The sequence below is a fragment of the Panulirus ornatus genome, chromosome 52 (assembly GCF_036320965.1).
Source record: "Panulirus ornatus isolate Po-2019 chromosome 52, ASM3632096v1, whole genome shotgun sequence".
In the NCBI taxonomy this organism is placed as follows: domain Eukaryota; kingdom Metazoa; phylum Arthropoda; class Malacostraca; order Decapoda; family Palinuridae; genus Panulirus; species Panulirus ornatus.
This window is the reverse complement of record NC_092275.1, coordinates 13,646,427-13,665,835: the sequence shown is the minus strand read 5'-3', so window position 1 is coordinate 13,665,835 and position 19,409 is coordinate 13,646,427. Positions and strand designations below refer to the sequence as shown.

Below are 19,409 nucleotides of genomic sequence, written 5' to 3'. Positions count from 1 at the left end.
TTAATTTGTTTATGGATGGGGTTGTTAGGGAGGTAAATGCAAGAGTTTTGGAAAGAGGGGCAAGTATGAAGTCTGTTGGGGATGAGAGAGCTTGGGAAGTGAGTCAGTTGTTGTTCGCTGATGATACAGCGCTGGTGGCTGATTCATGTGAGAAACTGCAGAAGCTGGTGACTGAGTTTGGTAAAGTGTGTGGAAGAAGAAAGTTAAGAGTAAATGTGAATAAGAGCAAGGTTATTAGGTACAGTAGGGTTTTTCTTGATACACTCATATTAATGGTATAAATTTTCTAGAGAACTGAAAATTAGTTTGATGTACCAGATCATAAATCTAACTTCTATTGTGACAGCAAATGGGTTAAGCCACCTTTTCTCGTAAGTAAACTTTTTTTACATTTAGGTCTTAAATACTCTGTTTGTTGTTTAGTGTTCACTTTTGATCATTTTGTCTTTAATATGTTTTTCATTTACAGTTAACTCAAACTTTGTTATCTTCACATCTAATTAACACTTTCAAAGTGATCACCTTGGACTTTCCAAATAAAAATCTATGTCTTTCCCAACAACTATGACCTGGTTCATTTTAAAAGACAGGTTTTTCACATCCTCCAAAATTTGTAAATACTTTCCCTTCTCTTTTTACCTTTCATAATCCTCTGTATAATCTGTATATTTCAATCAAGGCCCAGCCTTGATGTGGATTTTTGTCTTGACTGGGTCCTTTGCAATGAAAAAAAAATTAATTATATGAATTGACCCTAAACATCTCCCACATTTTCATTGTTTCTGAAAATGTTTATGTTTCATGATAATTTACATGTTTTAGTTTGTAATTAATGCCTATCTCTGCCCATCCTTAGGACTATCAGTATAACTGATTGATGATAAGTGTTTGATAGCTTGTTTCACCCCCAGTGCTCTTTGCACAGTAATTAATAATGAATGTGACTAATAGTATATTAAATGACTCTCCATGGGCCACACCAAATGTATAGAATCGTCTAGTGCTAGCCAGAATAGAAGTTCCACAGCGAAACATTACTTTGACGTCCTGCGAGTCATGCCAGACCCATGTAGAATCATCTGGTGCCAGCCAGTATAAGTCCCAGGGTGGAGTTTTACTGTGATGCCCCATGAACCACGCCAAACCTGAATAGAATTGTCTGGCGCCAACCAAAATGAGTGCAAAAGTGGAGCTTCATTTTGACGCCCTGTTGGCCACGCTAAACTCAGATAGATTCATCATACGCCAGCCAGAATAAAAGCCCCAAAGAGGAGCTTTACTTTGATGCCCTTGGGCCATGCCAAAAACGAAAAGAATCGTCTGGTGCCAACCAAAATAAGTGCCAAAGTGCAGATTCACTGTGATATCCCATGGGCCATGCCAAGCTTGAATAGAATCATCTGGGGCCAACCAGATTAAAAGTCCGACAGTGGAGCTTCACTTTGATGCCCCATGGGCCATGCCAAACCCAAATAGAATCGTTTGGCATCAGCCACAATAAAAGTTCCAAAGGAGAGCTTTACTTTCACACCCTGTGGGCCATGCCAAACCCGAATACAATCGTCTGGTGCGAGCCAGAATAAAAGTCCCAAAGGGAACGTTTAATTTGACACCCTATGGGCCATGCCCAACTGAATAGAATCGTCTGGCACCAGCCAGAATGAAATCCCAAAGTGGAGCTTTACTTTAACATACCGTACTATGCCAAAACCAAATAGAATCGTCTGGTGCAAGCGAGAATGTCCCAAAGTGGAGCTATACTTTGACCCCCCCCCCCCCCCCCCCCCTGGGCTACGCCAAACTAATAGAATCATCTGGTGCCAGCCAGAATAAGTCTCAAAGTGAAGCTTTCCTTTGACACCCCATGGCCCAGAATGAAAGTTCCAAAGTGAAGCTTTGCTTTGATGCAACGTAGGCCACGCCAAACCCGAACATAATTGTGTGGCGCCGGGTTTAATAAATGTCCCGAAGTGAAGCTTTACTGGACGCCCAGTGGGCCATGCCAAACACAGACAGATTGGCTTGGCCCACGTTGTATCTATTTTGACTGGCGCCAGACGATTCTTTTCGGGATTGGGGCGTAAAAATAAAGTTTCACTTTGGGAATTTTATTCTGGCTGACGACAGACTATTCCAATCAGGTTTGGGGATAGGGGATTAAGAGTACTTCCCACGTATTCCCTGCGTGTCGTAGAAGGCGACTAAAAGGGGAGGGAGCGGGGGGCTGGAAATCCTCCCCTCTCGGTTTTTTTTAATTTTCCAAAAGAAGGAACAGAGAATTGGGCCAGGTGAGGGTATTCCCTCAAAGGCCCAGTCCTCTGTTCTTAACGCTACCTCGCTAATGCGGGAAATGGCGAATAGTATGAAAAAAAAAAAAAAAAAAAAAAAAAAAATATATATATATATATATATATATATATATATATATATATATATATATATATATATATATGCTTCAGTAGCCCAAGGCTACATACTGGTGAGGAACTCTTTGGAAATGGAAACATTGTCAAGGGAAAGTAAATGAGTTTCTTGGAAAGGTGATAGGAAAAAACGCTCCATACTACAGACCAGTGATCACTGATAAGCACGCTCTGTAAAGTACTGAATTGAAAGCAAGTCAGTGCAGCGCCTAAATGGCAATATATTTAGACCAATCCTCTTATACACCACTTCACACGCTGTTTCTTCAGTGGGCCTCAATGGAGATAGTATGGAGAACATACAGTTTATCTTGTTGCATTAGCAGGCTTTTTTTGTATATTTAATTTAACTTATATTATTGCAAATGATGGGCGCACAGCTTTCCGGAAAAAGAAAAGCCATATCAGTATCTACAGTGATCACTATGTTCTGGTCAACATATCTTTACACTTCGTAAGTGAATGATTACTTACCATCAAAATTCCATATATGCACACTCCTTCTTTGCTTTGGCATTGTTTAACTACTGAAAAAAAAATCCATTACAAGCCATAAATGCTAAATATTCTCATTTTTAAAGTGAAATACTCCCAATTGAGAATATTATTTTATTTCATATGAAGGTTATAGGTGACAGTGTGTGTGGACCAGTTCATTTGTCGCCCTTCAAGTTCATATGTTTCAATCGAGTGGTTCGAATAACGAAGTCAAATGATTCGCTCGAAAAACTCGAAATTTGATTCGAACTAATGTTTTGAGTGGTGTTGAGGTGAGGGACGGATCAGCTGATATCTGTTATGACAACTAATTTGAATCTCATGTATATTCGTAAAATTCAAAATAATATCTAGGGAAATGTATATTGTATAGCCACAGAAATGGCCGAGGAATGCCTTGACGAGTTCGTAAATGGAAATGGTAAGTGAACAATCCTCGTTAGATTAAAAATGACATTGTAAACACGTTTGTAAATGTTTTGTAATTATATGTTCAACAATTGTTACTGATTGATATTTTCAGAAGCATTGCATTAACAAAGGTAATCATATAACTTGATTGATCTACCTTAGTAACCGATTTTTTCAAATTTTTGAGATGATTTTGTCTGGTAGTTTTGATGCTGAAAATGAAGTTGTTATGGAAGAGTGATTTGCTTGTATAAGGGCCTGCTTAAGTTATTTCGGCCTCTGTTGTTTGCATCAATGTATTTTATAAAGTGGTTATTGCCAAGGAAATCGTGATTGAGATTTTCTTCCAGTGAATGGCACATTTAGTGAAGTTAAAACTTCAACTAATCTAGATTTGTTTATGAAAGAATGTCCATCATACTGTTTATCGTTATTACTGACTAATGATGTATGATACACCCCAAATTTTCCACTGCCTCTTTTTTTCTGTAATGGTTATTTTGTCAAGAAAAAGAAAAATACATCAATTGCATGGGGTCCAGAGTTATTGTGATATTGCTTTCCACGTAAAATCTCAGTTTAGGTACATGTCTCTAATACGTTTAGATGGTCAGTTATTTTGTCATACAATGGTAATGTAGCATTTAGAGAACATTATAGCTGTTGCAGAGCATGCTTTGTAGCATTACATTTTATTGGAATATTGTATAAAGATAGTAGCAAAGTTTATGTATATTGGGGAAAATGTAGGGTTAATTTATTTGAATGTAAACATGCTTTTAAAATCAAGGGAATGTATGAAAACCTCTCTTAAATTACCAGCTGTCAAAATTTATAGTAATGTTTCATATTTTAGTGAAAATATATGTCAACCATGTTTGAGCTTTGCAAATGAAGCAAAAGGATTAGATACAAACGACAGACTTAATGGCTATACATTCCTCAGCAGATGAAAATTATATTATATTTTTACTATACATTTTGTTTACAAGATGAGGTTTAGTTTGATTTTGATTTAAAGATATTTTGACTCATTAAGCAGCCTCATTCTATTGCCAACGTATGTAACCCTTACAGCTGTTGCATTTTATGGTTTTAGCTAGTAAGATATAGTACTCCAAATCATGGTTTACAACTGTTATTGTATTCTTTAAACATCTCATTTGCATTGCAGGACAATATCTCTCAGCATCCATAGGTAATAGTGATGTGCAGTTATACTAGACTTTTACTGTTTTCCCTTGTGCTGTTATATCCCTAGAATTATTTGAATGTTTGTCTACCTTAAGGCTATGCTAAGATAGGATAAAATGCATTGAGGTAGGCTAGGTCTGGATACAGAGCCCATACCAATTTGGGGTTTGATAAGGTTGATGGGTTTAACTGGTTTCACCCAGCATTTTCCTTGCACTTCAGGATGGCTGTGGGAATGATCTCTCCAGTGATCACTAGACTTGTTGAAATTATGATCTTTCATTTTTGTAATTGATCTTGCATTTGTATATATGTCATACTATTTATAGATACTTTTCTAATGGAAGCGTTGATGAATGTAGTAATAAAATGGCAATAAAGGAAATACACCATCATGCTCATATTATTTGACACAATAGTGCCACGTTGAAAAAATAATCACCACTTTCATATCTTTATTAATATTATAATAGTGGAGGGCTATGATGATCACTGAAAATGTGGGGTTAATCACCATAAAAGTCGGTGAAACACTTCCAGAAATCAACATAACCCATGAAAACCTTGCTTAGATTAACGTTAAGCTTAAGATTTACTGTATTTATAGTTATACAAGCAGAGCTTATGCACAGCTATTACATATAATGAGTTTTAGCATTGTTAATTAATTGAGAAACATGCTCTCTCTAATTAGTGAAGTTTTGCCTGTACTCCTTTAGTGTGTGGAGGATTTTTTTTTAGCCTCTTGGTATGTAGGAAATAGCAAAGCTCTTATTCTTATTTCCTGTGTAGCAGGGTAGTGACTGGAATGGATAAAGGCAAGCAAGTATGAATATGTACATGTGTATATGTATATGGATGTGTATGTATATGTATGCATATTCTTATATGTATATGTCTGTGTATTTGTACTTATATGTATGCATATGCATATGTCAGTGGATTGAATCAAGGCATGTGAAGCGTCCGGGGTAAACCAAGGAAAGCTGTGTAGGTATGTATATTTGCGTGTGTGGACGTGTGTATGTACATGTGTATGGGGGGGGGTTGGGCCATTTCTTTCGTCTGTTTCCTTGCGCTACCTCGCACACGCGGGAGACAGCGACAAAGTATTAAAAAAAAAAAAAAAAAAAAAAAATGTATGCATATTTTGATTTGTATATATATGTATATGTGCGTGTATGGGTGTTTATATATCTATGCGTATATGAGTGGATGGGCCATTCTTCGTCTGTTTCGTGGCGCTACCTCGCTGACATGGGAAACAGTGACAAAGTACAATATTTTTTTTTTCTTTTTTTTTTTTATACTTTGTCGCAGTCTCCCGCGTTTGCGAGGTAGCGCAAGGAAACAAACGAAAGAAATGCCCCCCCCCCCCATACACATGTATATACATACGTCCACACACGCAAATATACATACCTACACAGCTTTCCATGGTTTACCCCAGACGCTTCACATGCCCTGATTCAATCCACTGACAGCACGTCAACCCCGATATACCACATCGATCCAATTCACTCTATTCCTTGCCCTCCTTTCACCCTCCTGCATGTTCAGGCCCCGATCACACAAAATCTTTTTCACTCCATCTTTCCACCTCGAATTTGGTCTCCCTCTTCTCCTTGCTCCCTCCACCTCCGACACATATATCCTCTTGGTCAATCTTTCCTCACTCATCCTCTCCATGTGCCCAAACCACTTCAAAACACCCTCTTCTGCTCTCTCAACCACGCTCTTTTTATTTCCACACATCTCTCTTACCCTTACGTTACTCACTCGATCAAACCACCTCACACCACACATTGTCCTCAAACATCTCATTTCCAGCACATCCATCCTCCTGCGCACACCTCTATCCATAGCCCACGCCTCGCAACCATACAACATTGTTGGAACCACTATTCCTTCAAACATACCCATTTTTGCTTTCCGAGATAATGTTCTCGACTTCCACACATTCTTCAAGGCCCCCAGAATTTTCGCCCCCTCCCCCACCCTATGATCCACTTCCGCTTCCATGGTTCCATCCGCTGCCAGATCCACTCCCAGATATCTAAAACACTTCACTTCCTCCAGTTTTTCTCCATTCAAACTCACCTCCCAATTGACTTGACCCTCAACCCTACTGTACCTAATAACCTTGCTCTTATTCACATTTACTCTTAACTTTCTTCTTCCACACACTTTACCAAACTCAGTCACCAGCTTCTGCAGTTTCTCACATGAATCAGCCACCAGCGCTGTATCATCAGCGAACAACAACTGACTCACTTCCCAAGCTCTCTCATCCCCAACAGACTTCATACTTGCTCCTCTTTCCAAAACTCTTGCATTTACCTCCCTAACAACCCCATCCATAAACAAATTAAACAACCATGGAGACATCACACACCCCTGCCGCAAACCTACATTCACTGAGAACCAATCACTTTCCTCTCTTCCTACACGTACACATGCCTTACATCCTCGATAAAAACTTTTCACTGCTTCTAACAACTTTCCTCCCACACCATATATTCTTAATACCTTCCACAGAGCATCTCTATCAACTCTATCATATGCCTTCTCCAGATCCATAAATGCTACAGACAAATCCATTTGCTTTTCTAAGTATTTCTCACATACATTCTTCAAAGCAAACACCTGATCCACACATCCTCTACCACTGCTGAAACCACACTGCTCTTCCCCAATCTGATGCTCTGTACATGCCTTCACCCTCTCAATCAATACCCTCCCATATAATTTACCAGGAATACTCAACAAACTTATACCTCTGTAATTTGAGCACTCACTCTTATCCCCTTTGCCTTTGTACAATGGCACTATGCACGCATTCCGCCAATCCTCAGGCACCTCACCATGAGTCATACATACATTAAATAACCTTACCAACCAGTCAACAATACAGTCACCCCCTTTTTTATTTATTTGCCATTTCCCGCATTTGCGAGGTAGCGTTAGGAACAGAGGACTGAGCCTTTGAGAGAATATCCTCACTTGGCCCCCTTCTCTCTTCCTTATTTTGGAAAATTAAAAACGAGATGGGAGGATTTCCAGCCCCCCGCTCCCTTCCCTTTCAGTCGCCTTCTATGACACGCAGGGAATTCGTAAGGATATATATATATATATATATATGTGTGTGTGTGTTTGTGTAAATTTTTCTCTTCCTCCAAAAGCGGCTATTTTTTCCTCCTCTTTCTTTACTTTTCAGATTTTTTTTTGCCAATTTTATGTTTCATGGAATGCCTGGAAAGGCAATGAGGTTTTGGAAGATAGAAATCCAAATTGTCTATTGGGTATGTTTTGCTGTATATCATATGTACCTGTAGTTCATTGGTTTATATTTTCAGTTATAAAGTTCGAGAAAAGTGGCTTAGAGGACACTTCTGTGAAATCAGAGGACAAAGAATTGGCACTGTCTCCTAATGTTCCTGGTGAGTTAAAGCAGTTACTGCCATATGTCACAGTGTAGTCCACACACGCAAATATACATTGCTCTATCCCCTGCCTGCCTCATACCCCCTACATGTTCAGGCCCTAAATGCTCAGAGCATCTTTCACTCCATCCTTTTAACTCCTCCTTGGTGTCTCCCTATTTCTTGTCTTTCAACAACTGACATGTATACCCTCTTTAGTCTTCCTCTTCAGCTCACCCTCTTTGCCTCTTTATACATACTCCACTTTTCATCATACTTCTTTCTTAACTAATAGATTTTTAATTGGTCGCCCCTCCGTACACCTCATATTGAGTTAAGTTTCACCAGCGAACAGTAACTAACTCTTTTACCAAGCCTCACCCCATCCCAGATAAACTGCAGATCAGTTCCTGTCTCTAAAACCCATGCATTCATTTCCCTAACCATTCCATTCCTAAACAGAATAAACAGCCTTGGTGACATCACACATCCCTGCTGTAGATCCACTTTCACATGGAACCACTCACTCTTATCACTTCCCACTCATACATATGCCTTACTTTCTTGGTAAAACTCCTCACTGCTTTCCTTTCTACACCATATATTCATAACACCATCTACAAAGCATCTTTGTCAGCCCTATCCTTTGCTATCTCCAGATCCATAAATGTCAAATAAAGATCCTTCTGTTTCTTTAAGTAATTCTCATAGATTTTTAAAGGCTTTCTATTTCTACTAGGGAGTTTGTGGGTAATCATATCGTGTTTTGGGTTGGAAGGATGCTGTTGCATATGATTTAGTGCCAAACAATTTGAGATGGGTCTGTCCTGGGAGGATCTTTGTTTCATTGTGAAGGTGTTGAGTGTTTGTAGTTGCTAGGCACCCTGTGACTGTTCTGAATGCACTATTTTATGTGGTTTTTCAGCTTTGCTATATTTGTTTTGAAGGTGGTGGGGGACCAGGCAGGTGAAGCATAATTCAAAATGTAATGAATTAATTGTTTTTATAAGATGTTCTGGGATTCTTTTTGTCCAAATCTAGTGCCAGTTAGTATTCTAGGGCATTTGGTTAGTGTGCTGATTTTGTGTTTATGTTATTGGTGCAGGGATCGAATGTTGTGTGGTTTTTATGTGATGCTTAGAATGGTTGGTGATGTTCAGAGTGAGAATGTCTTCTGTTCAAGGTGACTGAAGGGTGTGAGCTGCATTTGTATCTTTTTTAGGCTAAAAGAGTAATTGAAGACCTCTTTGGAGATGCCAACAAATTCTTTTCTGGGTGAGCCATTGTTTCAGTTGTGTAATATAGTGTTGCCTGTTTGATGTTTCTGTTGTGGTGTTAGGAATTGTTCATCTGCATATGAAAAGACCTTCATAGTAAGGTTTACCTGAGGTAATGGGAGATCATGTAGAAAGAGATTGAAGAGTGTGGGAGAAAGAACTGCTTCTTAGGGAACTCCATTGTAGAGTTTTACTGATTCAGAGGTGAAGCCATTGTGAGTGACTCTGGCATGGCTACCAGCAGTGAAATCAACCATTTGCTTTTTGTCTTTATTGTCAAGGTTTGTGTCAAGTAGTTTTTGTGTGAGGATGTCATGCATGGGACAGTGTCAAATACTTTTTGGATGTTTATTGTTGCTAGTACTGTGCGAAAGGGAGGTTTTGGTTGGTTGAATCCATCCAGGAAATGTTGCACGAGCTCAGTGTTTAGTTTGGCAGTAGTGTTTGGGTCTGAAGCCATGCTGGGTGAGTGAGAGTAGAATGTTTTGTCTAATTCTCCTTTGGATTATTTTAGACAGAGTTTAGAGATTGAGTATATAATGTGGTAGGAGGAGGGGGAGCTGGATGGTTTGGAGGGTTTTATGATTGGTATTATATTGACAAGTTTCCAGATGTTAGGGATTTTGTTGTGTGGCGAGGAGTAAATGAAGAAATTTGTTAAGTGCATGGATTGCAAGTGGGCTAGAGTGTTTCATGTGAATGTTCGATATGTTGTCAGGACCTGTAGCGAAGCATATTACCAGGGTATTGGTAGGATTAGTGACAGCTGTGTGGTGAGACACCACTTTGTTGGCTGTAGAGTTTTACTCCTCTACCTCATGTAGATGTCTTTTCTTTTTGCCTAACACACACATGGACTGCTGGCATTCAGTCCACAAACACAATTTCTCCTTTTTACACATAACACTTGATAATTCTTTACTCTCACAACTCTGATTGTAACTCTAAATTTTCATTTGGTGAGTGCTATGTGCTAGCCCTGCCTTTTGGCAAAATGGTGGGAGCATTAGATAGAAGTAGTAGAGAGGAACATTAGGCAGAAGCATTAAGTAGAAGTAGTGGGTAGGAACATTGGATGGGAGCTTTAGGGAAAAGTAGTAAGTTGAAGCATTAGGCAGGAGCATTACGTAAACACATTCGGTAGAAGTAAAAAATATAGGAACATTAGATAGAAGCCTCTGGAAACACTGCTAGAATTGCCCTCTGCTACTGTCCTTAGGAACATTAGATAGAAGCCTCTGGAAACACTGCACTAGAATTGCCCTCTGCTAGTGTTCTGTCAAGTGTAAGGCACTAAAGGCTAAGAATTGACACTGGAGTTCAGTTGTGGAGACTTTTCCCATGGGTACCCCCTTGAGGATTTCTTGGAGGGAATGGATGTCAGAGATGTGGATAGATAGATAGGTTTATGTTATTGATAATTGCTTCTTGACCCCATTATTGAAAGGGTTGCAATTTTCCTACATGACACCCTTTTCTGGGAGCTCCAAGGCTTTGCTACTTCCTGTAGCTTGGAAGATATGGACTCCTTTGGAGTGTGAAGGTCTTTGATGTGACTGTGCTCCCACTTGTCAACAGACAATGATATGGCCTTTCTAAAGGTGACTTTTTACTTGCAGTATACCATAGGCAGGCAGAGTTATTAGGAGGTTGATAAATGATAATGTGAGAAAAATAAGAGAACGTGTGGGACCATCAGTGAAGGGAGCAAATAGGGAAGTAGTAAAAGGCAGAGATGAGGTTAAGGGAAGATGAAGTGAGTATTTTGAAGGATGTTAAATATGCTCAGTGACAGGGTGGCAGATATGGAGTATTTTGTATGGGGAAGTTTGCAAAGTGAGAGAGTCATAACAAGTGGTTTAGTGAGAAGAGGCAGGGAAAGCCTTGCAAAAGATGAAATGTGGCAAAGCAGCTAGAGTGAATTGAATTGCAGTTGAATTTTTCAAGGAAGGGGTGATTGTGTTGTTTAATAGTTATATAGAATTTTCATTCCTGAGGATTGACCAAATGCTTGTATAGTGCCTCTGTAAAAGGCAAGGGGTACAAAAGGAAATGTTTGAATAAAAGAGGTATAAGTATCTTGAGAGCACCAGGTAAGTTGTATGTGAGACTGGTGATGGAGAGAAAGGTGACATGCACAAATCATCAGACCAGGAAGGAACAGTGTACAGGTCCAGATGTAACAGTACATATTTTGTGCTATTTCTTTTAATCCTGCATTAGATTATTATTACTACTGATATTGACTGGTATTATTTTTTAATCTAGTATTCCAATATTTCTATATGTCTCTTTAAGTATATGAGAAAACGGATTACTTTGCACCTAGATCATTAAGTGTTTGAAGTCTTAAGATCATTAACAAAATTAGAGTGTTAAGGTTACTTGGAACTGAAATTTAAAGACTTTTACAGTATTCATTAGAATTGTCTCACATTATTACCACCCCTGAACATTACAGGTGAGCACAGTGAAGCTAATTCTGTTACAGAGAAGGAACATATCTCTGTGAGTAATGCTGCCAGTCCAGAAAAACTGCCAATGTTAGAAGTCACCATAAAGCATGCAGGACTTTTTCATTCTCAGAATAATGGTGAGTACATTAACATAACATATTAAGAAAAAAGGGATTTATGAATTTGAAAAAGTAATGCCATATTTGTTATTTTTTTATGTCCAGCTATTATATCCAGGGGCATATAGTTTATGCATTCAGTGTGTGTATGCACATGTAAGTACAGGCATCAATCTCACATTACCATGAACTACAGCAATGTGCCTATGACCTGCTTGTCGGTAATAGGCAATATAAACCTCATGAATAGGAAACAGATGACTAATTACCCAATACTTGCTATTCATGAACCAAGAACAAAAGATTTTGATTTTCTGCTCTTCTCACATATTGGCCTGGCCATCTAAGAGTTAAGGCCTTCATATCAGATGGTACCATGTCCACTTACAAGCAACAGATCAGATCTCTTCTGTGCATCAATTTAGACATTGAAATGCAGAATGCTACTGCCATAAAGTGATGAGATTGTTTTTGTGAGGAGATTATGATCAGCTCATTGTCTATTAGAATCATCTAGGGGATGCTTCAGAGTATCCTAGAAAGAAATAGTTACAGTTTTTGTGTCTTGTGAACTTTTTAGCTTCATGAGCACTCAAGATTCCCAGATTTTACAATCTTCAGAAGCTTTATAAGTGTCACAGGTGGTTGATGTTTCACACACTTGACAAGCTTCAAATAATTTACAAGTTTCTGAAGTTCTTCAACTCCTTTAAGCTCCAAGCTTAACTCTTCAGATGTTTATCTTATTTCCAGGGCTATTTCTCCCAAAAGATTCATTTTGCCATTAAAGAAATAAGATTGGTCATATGATTTTCCCCTAGATTTTCTGTGTGATAAGTTAATCTGTATCTGGTACTGAAATTAGCTGAAACCACTGTTGTGCTATAAAATATGGTATTAATTGAAATAATTGTGAAAAATTTTCATAAATACATTCTAAAAGAATACTTGGTTCACTTCATTTTAGTGAGGCCAAAAGATATTTAGAAGCATATTCCATACATTTTCAATACCATGTCCTCGTTATTTATTTTATATTTATTTATTATACTTTGTCGCTGTCTCCTGCATTAGCAAGGTAGCGCAAGGAAACAGACGAAAGAATGGCCCAACCCACCCACTCGTTATATTCCCATAAATATGTACACATCCTCTGTCAAGTGTTAAGGGACTCAACCTGCTTAAGGTTACAACATGGGTGAGGCTGTTTTATTGGTAGTTTATCTTAACAAACTTTTCACTCCAAAGGAGTCAACATTTCCTTGCTACTAGAAGTAGTGGAGCCTTGGGTTACAGGAGCCTTCATAAAGACCCTGAATGACACCAGAACTGAGAGGTTATTGTAGATTAATAACATAAGTATCATTTTTCATATCAGGATAAAAATATGATGTGACCATCTTGATGGCATTTGGATTGATTGCAGGTAAATCAATATGCTTAGTACAGTAGTACCATTTTTTTGCAACAAACACATTAGATACAATATGTACAAATTATCTTGTCAACAATGCCCCATTCCTCGAGCAAGCTTCTTTCTAAGTTGTGACTGTATCAGAAAAACTAGTATAATATTGTACATTATCAGTATGCTACTACTGTACTTTGTAACATAAAAAGAAAACATATTACTAAAAAGAATTCAAAAAAGAAATTGAAACTTAGAGTAGAAACAAAGAATGGCAGTGTGGGTGGCATGGGTATCTGATGTCACTCTCAGGTTTCTCCTTGTGTGCATGAATACCAGTACATTTTGTGTGGCATTCATTTCAAATGCTTTTAGGGCATCAATAGAGGGCATATTTTTTCCATTGCAGAGGGTGGAAAGAATCAAACACCACATTTGATATTACTGGAAATTCATATGTCCATAAGGTTGATGAGCCTCACACAGTACACACTTATGGCAAAACTATCTAGGATTTGTTGTGAGAGGTTTGTATGCAATGTAGAGGAGTGATGTACCAGTACTGATTAGGAATTATCTTTCCTTATTACTCTTCACTTTTTTTCTTTCTTTCAAACTATTCGCCATTTCCCGCGTTAGCAAGGTAGCGTTAGGAACAGAGGACTGGGCCTTTTTTGGAATATCCTCACCTGGCCCCCTCTGTTCCTTCTTTTGGAAAATTAAAAAAAAAAACGAGAGGGGAGGATTTCTAGCCCCCCACTCCCTCCCCTTTTAGTCGCCTTCTACAACACGCAGGGAATACGTGGGAAGTATTCTTAATCCCCTATCACTTTTATGTGCCTAAAATTCTTAAGTTGCTTTTATGTATTTAGTGTGGGTGTCTATATATATATATATATATATATAAAGAAAAGGTCAGTATCATGTTCTGTCTATATATATGTATATCTCTGATGCCCATTCCCTTTAGGAACTCCCATCAAGGGGCAGCCATGGCAAAAGAGTATCTTGACTTATCCTTGTCCTTACATGCCTCCCTTGCATACACCATTCCACGCATTCTTCCCCCATTTCTCTCCCTCCAGTGCTTTACTACTCCACTTCCCCTTGTCATAGGTGGTCTTCTCACACCATCCCCTGTAATTGTACTGTTATACACTCCTTGTAAACTCCTCGTCGTGCATTTTTTCCACATGCCCAAACCAAAGTATTATGTTTTACCCACTCTTCAACTCCACGATTCATTCTCTTTGCATTCCCTGCTTTACAGAATCTCTCATATACTCTCTTATTACTTTCTTGTTCCAGTATGTTAAGATTTGTTTTTATATACCAGGAACTAAGGAAATTTGTTCTTTGACAGCAGTATGCTTCACTTCATGTGGACAAGCTTACAGTCTGTTTGTGGGTGCTGTCTTGATAATTGTTGTCAGTTTCAGAAAATTGGTTGTGAAGTAAGAAAGGTTTTAACTTGAACAAAATATGAATTGTGGAAATGTATGATGGCCAACCCATTTAACCCTGTGCCTGTTTGTTTACCCTTTTATTGGTTAATAGTATGCTGATGTGAAGAGCTGGATGGTATGTTACATAATTGGGTGTTAGAATTTAAGTTGTAGTTGGCTTAGGTAATGTTTGACTGGATAAGTGAATCAAAGTGAACTTAGCATTTAATGGGTTTTCAGAAAAGGAATAAACACACTATAGGGTAGTTAAATTACCTTTCATATGAAGTTTATGAGAAAACAAATCATGGGCTTATGTTTGTACTGTCTTTATTTACAATTACAAAAAGAAGCCAACCATATTCCAAAACCATTATGAAGAGTTTTTTCTGTGTCTTTTACTGTTGTCTTTTCCTGTCTATATGCTTCTACCTCTATATTTCCAATAGCCAAGGCACCCATTATTTTTTTCATTCCAAGAAGTGATGGAACTATCCCTTATTTGTAATCAAAGTAGAAGGGTAATCCTAATGCAGATTTTTTAGTATAGTATTGCTGTTCATATTTATTTTTATTTATTATACTTTGTCACTGTCTTCCGTGTTAGTGAGGTAGCAAGAGGAAACAGGCGAAAGAATGGCCCAATCCACCCACATACACATGTATATACATACACGTCCACACACGCACATATACATATCTATACATCTCAACGTATTTATATGTATACACACAGACATATACATATATACACATGTACATAATTCATACTTGCTGCCTTTATTCATTCCCGTTGCCACCCCGCCACACATGAAATGACAACCCCCTCCCCCCACATGTAGCGAAGTAGCGCTAGAAAAAGACAACAAAGGCCACATTCATTCACACTCAGTCTCTAGCTGTCATGTATAATGCACCGAAACCACAGCTCCCTTTCCACATCCAGGCCCCACAGAACTTTCCATGGTTTACCCCAGACGCTTCACATGCCTTGGTTCAATCTATTGACAGCACGTCGACCCCAGTATACCACATCATTCCAATTCACTCTAGTCCTTGCACGCCTTTCACCCTCCTGCATGTTCAGGCCCCGATCACTCAAAATCTTTTTCACACCATCTTTCCACCTCCAATTTGGTCTCCCACTTCTCATTCCCTCCACCTTTGACACATATATCCTCTTTGTCAATCTTTCCTCTCCTTCTCTCCATGTAACCAAACCATTTAAAAACACCCTCTTCTGCTCTCTCAACCACACTCTTTTTATTACCACACATCTCTCTTACCCTATTATTACTTACTCAATCAAACCACCTCACACCACATATTGTCCTCAAACATCTCATTTCCAACACATGCACCCTTCTCCGCACAACTCTATCTATAGCCCATGCCTCGCAACCATATAACATATAACATTGAAGGAATAGTGGTTCCAACAATGTTATATTTTTGTGAGGCGTGGGATATATATATATATATATATATATATATATATATATATATATATATATATATATATATATATATATATATATATATATATATGTATATATATATATATATATATATATATATATATATATATATATATATATATATATATATGACTCATGGTGAGGTGCCTGAGGATTGGCGGAATGCGTGCATAGTGCCATTGTACAAAGGCAAAGGGGATAAGAGTGAGTGCTCAAATTACAGAGGTATAAGTTTGTTGAGTATTCCTGGTAAATTATATGGGAGGGTATTGATTGAGAGGGTGAAGGCATGTACAGAGCATCAGATTGGGGAAGAGCAGTGTGGTTTCAGAAGTGGTAGAGGATGTGTGGATCAGGTGTTTGCTTTGAAGAATGTATGTGAGAAATACTTAGAAAAGCAAATGGATTTGTACGTAGCATTTATGGATCTGGAGAAGGCATATGATAGAGTTGATAGAGATGCTCTGTGGAAGGTATTAAGAATATATGGTGTGGGAGGAAAGTTGTTAGAAGCAGTGAAAAGTTTTTATCGAGGATGTAAGGCATGTGTACGTGTAGGAAGAGAGGAAAGTGATTGGTTCTCAGTGAATGTAGGTTTGCGGCAGGGGTGTGTGATGTCTCCATGGTTGTTTAATTTGTTTATGGATGGGGTTGTTAGGGAGGTAAATGCAAGAGTTTTGGAAAGAGGGGCAAGTATGAAGTCTGTTGGGGATGAGAGAGCTTGGGAAGTGAGTCAGTTGTTGTTCGCTGATGATACAGCGCTGGTGGCTGATTCATGTGAGAAACTGCAGAAGCTGGTGACTGAGTTTGGAAAAGTGTGTGGAAGAAGAAAGTTAAGAGTAAATGTGAATAAGAGCAAGGTTATTAGGTACAGTAGGGTTGAGGGTCAAGTCAATTGGGAGGTGAGTTTGAATGGAGAAAAACTGGAGGAAGTGAAGTGTTTTAGATATCTGGGAGTGGATCTGGCAGCGGATGGAACCATGGAAGCGGAGGTGGATCATAGGGTGGGGGAGGGGGTGAAAATCCTGGGGGCCTTGAAGAATGTGTGGAAGTCGAGAACATTATCTCGGAAAGCAAAAATGGGTATGTTTGAAGGAATAGTGGTTCCAACAATGTTGTATGGTTGTGAGGCGTGGGCTATGGATAGAGTTGTGCGCAGGAGGATGGATGTGCTGGAAATGAGATGTTTGAGGACAATGTGTGGTGTGAGGTGGTTTGATCGAGTGAGCAATGTAAGGGTAAGAGAGATGTGTTAAAATAAAAAGAGCGTGGTTGAGAGAGCAGAAGAGGGTGTTTTGAAGTGGTTTGGGCATATGGAGAGGATGAGTGAGGAAAGATTGACCAAGAGGATATATGTGTCGGAGGTGGAGGGAACAAGGAGAAGAGGGAGACCAAATTGGAGGTGGAAAGATGGAGTGAAAAAGATTTTGTGTGATCGGGGCCTGAACATGCAGGAGGGTGAAAGGAGGGCAAGGAATAGAGTGAATTGGAGCGATGTGGTATACCGGGGTTGACGTGCTGTCAGTGGATTGAATCAAGGCATGTGAAGCGTCTGGGGTAAACCATGGAAAGCTGTGTAGGTATGGATATTTGCGTGTGTGGGCGTATGTATATACATGTGTATGGGGGGGGGTTGGGCCATTTCTTTCGTCTGTTTCCTTGCGCTACCTCGCAAATGCGGGAGACAGCGACAAAGTATAATAAAATAAATAAATAAAATATATATATGTATATATATGTATGTGTGTGTGTGTGTATGTGTGCGTGTGTGTGTGTATGTGTATATATATATGTATATTATCCCTGGGGATAGGGGTGAAAGAATACTTCCCACGCATTCCTCGCGTGTCGTAGAAAGCGACTAGAGGGGACAGGAGCGGGGGGCCAGAAATCCTCCTCTCCTTGTATTTTTTTAACTTTCTAAAATGGGAAACAGAAGAAGGAGTCACGCGGGGAGTGCTCATCCTCCTCGAAGGCTCAGATTGGGGTGCCTAAATGTGTGTGGATGTAACCAAGATGTGAAAAAAGGAGAGATAGGTAGTATGTTTGAGGAAAGGAACCTGGATGTTTTGGCTCTGAGTGAAACGAAGCTCAAGGGTAAAGGGGAAGAGTGGTTTGGGAATGTCTTGGGAGTAAAGTCAGGGGTTAGTGAGAGGACAAGAGCAAGGGAAGGAGTAGCAGTACTCCTGAAACAGGAGTTGTGGAAGTATGTGATAGAATGTAAGAAAGTAAATTCTCGATTAATATGGGTAAAACTGAAAGTTGATGGAGAGAGATGGGTGATTATTGGTGCATATGCACCTGGGCATGAGAAGAAAGATCATGAGAGGCAAGTGTTTTGGGAGCAGCTGAATGAGTGTGTTAGTGGTTTTGATGCACGAGACCGGGTTATAGTGTTGGGTGATTTGAATGCAAAGGTGAGTAATGTGGCAGTTGAGGGAATAATTGGTATACATGGGGTGTTCAGTGTTGTAAATGGAAATGGTGAAGAGCTTGTAGATTTATGTGCTGAAAAAGGACTGATGATTGGGAATACCTGATTTAAAAAGTGAGATATACATAAGTATACTTATGTAAGTAGGAGAGATGGCCAGAGAGCATTATTGGATTACGTGTTAATTGACAGGCACGCGAAAGAGAGACTTTTGGATGTTAATGTGCTGAGAGGTGCAACTGGAGGGATGTCTGATCATTATCTTGTGGAGGCTAAGGTGAAGATTTGTATGGGTTTCCAGAAAAGAAGAGTGAATGTTGGGGTGAAGAGGGTGGTGAGAGTAAGTGAGCTTGGGAAGGAGACTTGTGTGAGGAAGTACCAGGAGAGACTGAGTACAGAATGGAAAAAGGTGAGAACAATGGAAGTAGGGGGAGTGGGGGAGGAATGGGATGTATTTAGGGAATCAGTGATGGATTGCGCAAAAGATGCTTGTGGCATGAGAAGAGTGGGAGGTGGGTTGATTAGAAAGGGTAGTGAGTGGTGGGATGAAGAAGTAAGAGTATTAGTTAAAGAGAAGAGAGAGGCATTTGGACGATTTTTGCAGGGAAAAAATGAAATTGAGTGGGAGACGTATAAAAGAAAGAGACAGGAGGTCAAGAGAAAGGTGCAAGAGGTGAAAAAAAGGGCAAATGAGAGTTGGGGTGAGAGAGTATCATTAAATTTTAGGGAGAATAAAAAGATGTTCTGGAAGGAGGTAAATAAAGTGCGTAAGACAAGGGAGCAAATGGGAACTTCAGTGAAGGGCGCAAATGGGGAGGTGATAACAAGTAGTGGTGATGTGAGA

At 39.2% G+C, this 19,409-nt stretch overlaps 1 protein-coding gene across 2 annotated transcripts in view; it reads left to right on the top strand.

Moving 5' to 3' along the window:
- Positions 1-2,565: 2,565 nt before the first annotated feature.
- Positions 2,566-19,409, top strand: part of LOC139765087 (uncharacterized) — a 32,889-nt gene continuing 16,045 nt past the window's right edge. For both annotated transcript variants that reach the window (XR_011716570.1, XM_071692248.1), the window contains exons 1-3: positions 2,566-3,342; positions 7,883-7,966; positions 11,687-11,818. Coding sequence is in view for 1 of the 2 variants with exons in the window: in XM_071692248.1 (XP_071548349.1) it covers positions 3,303-3,342; positions 7,883-7,966; positions 11,687-11,818 (256 nt within the window). In the remaining variant the exon portion in view is untranslated. The remainder of the gene's footprint in view (positions 3,343-7,882; positions 7,967-11,686; positions 11,819-19,409) is intronic.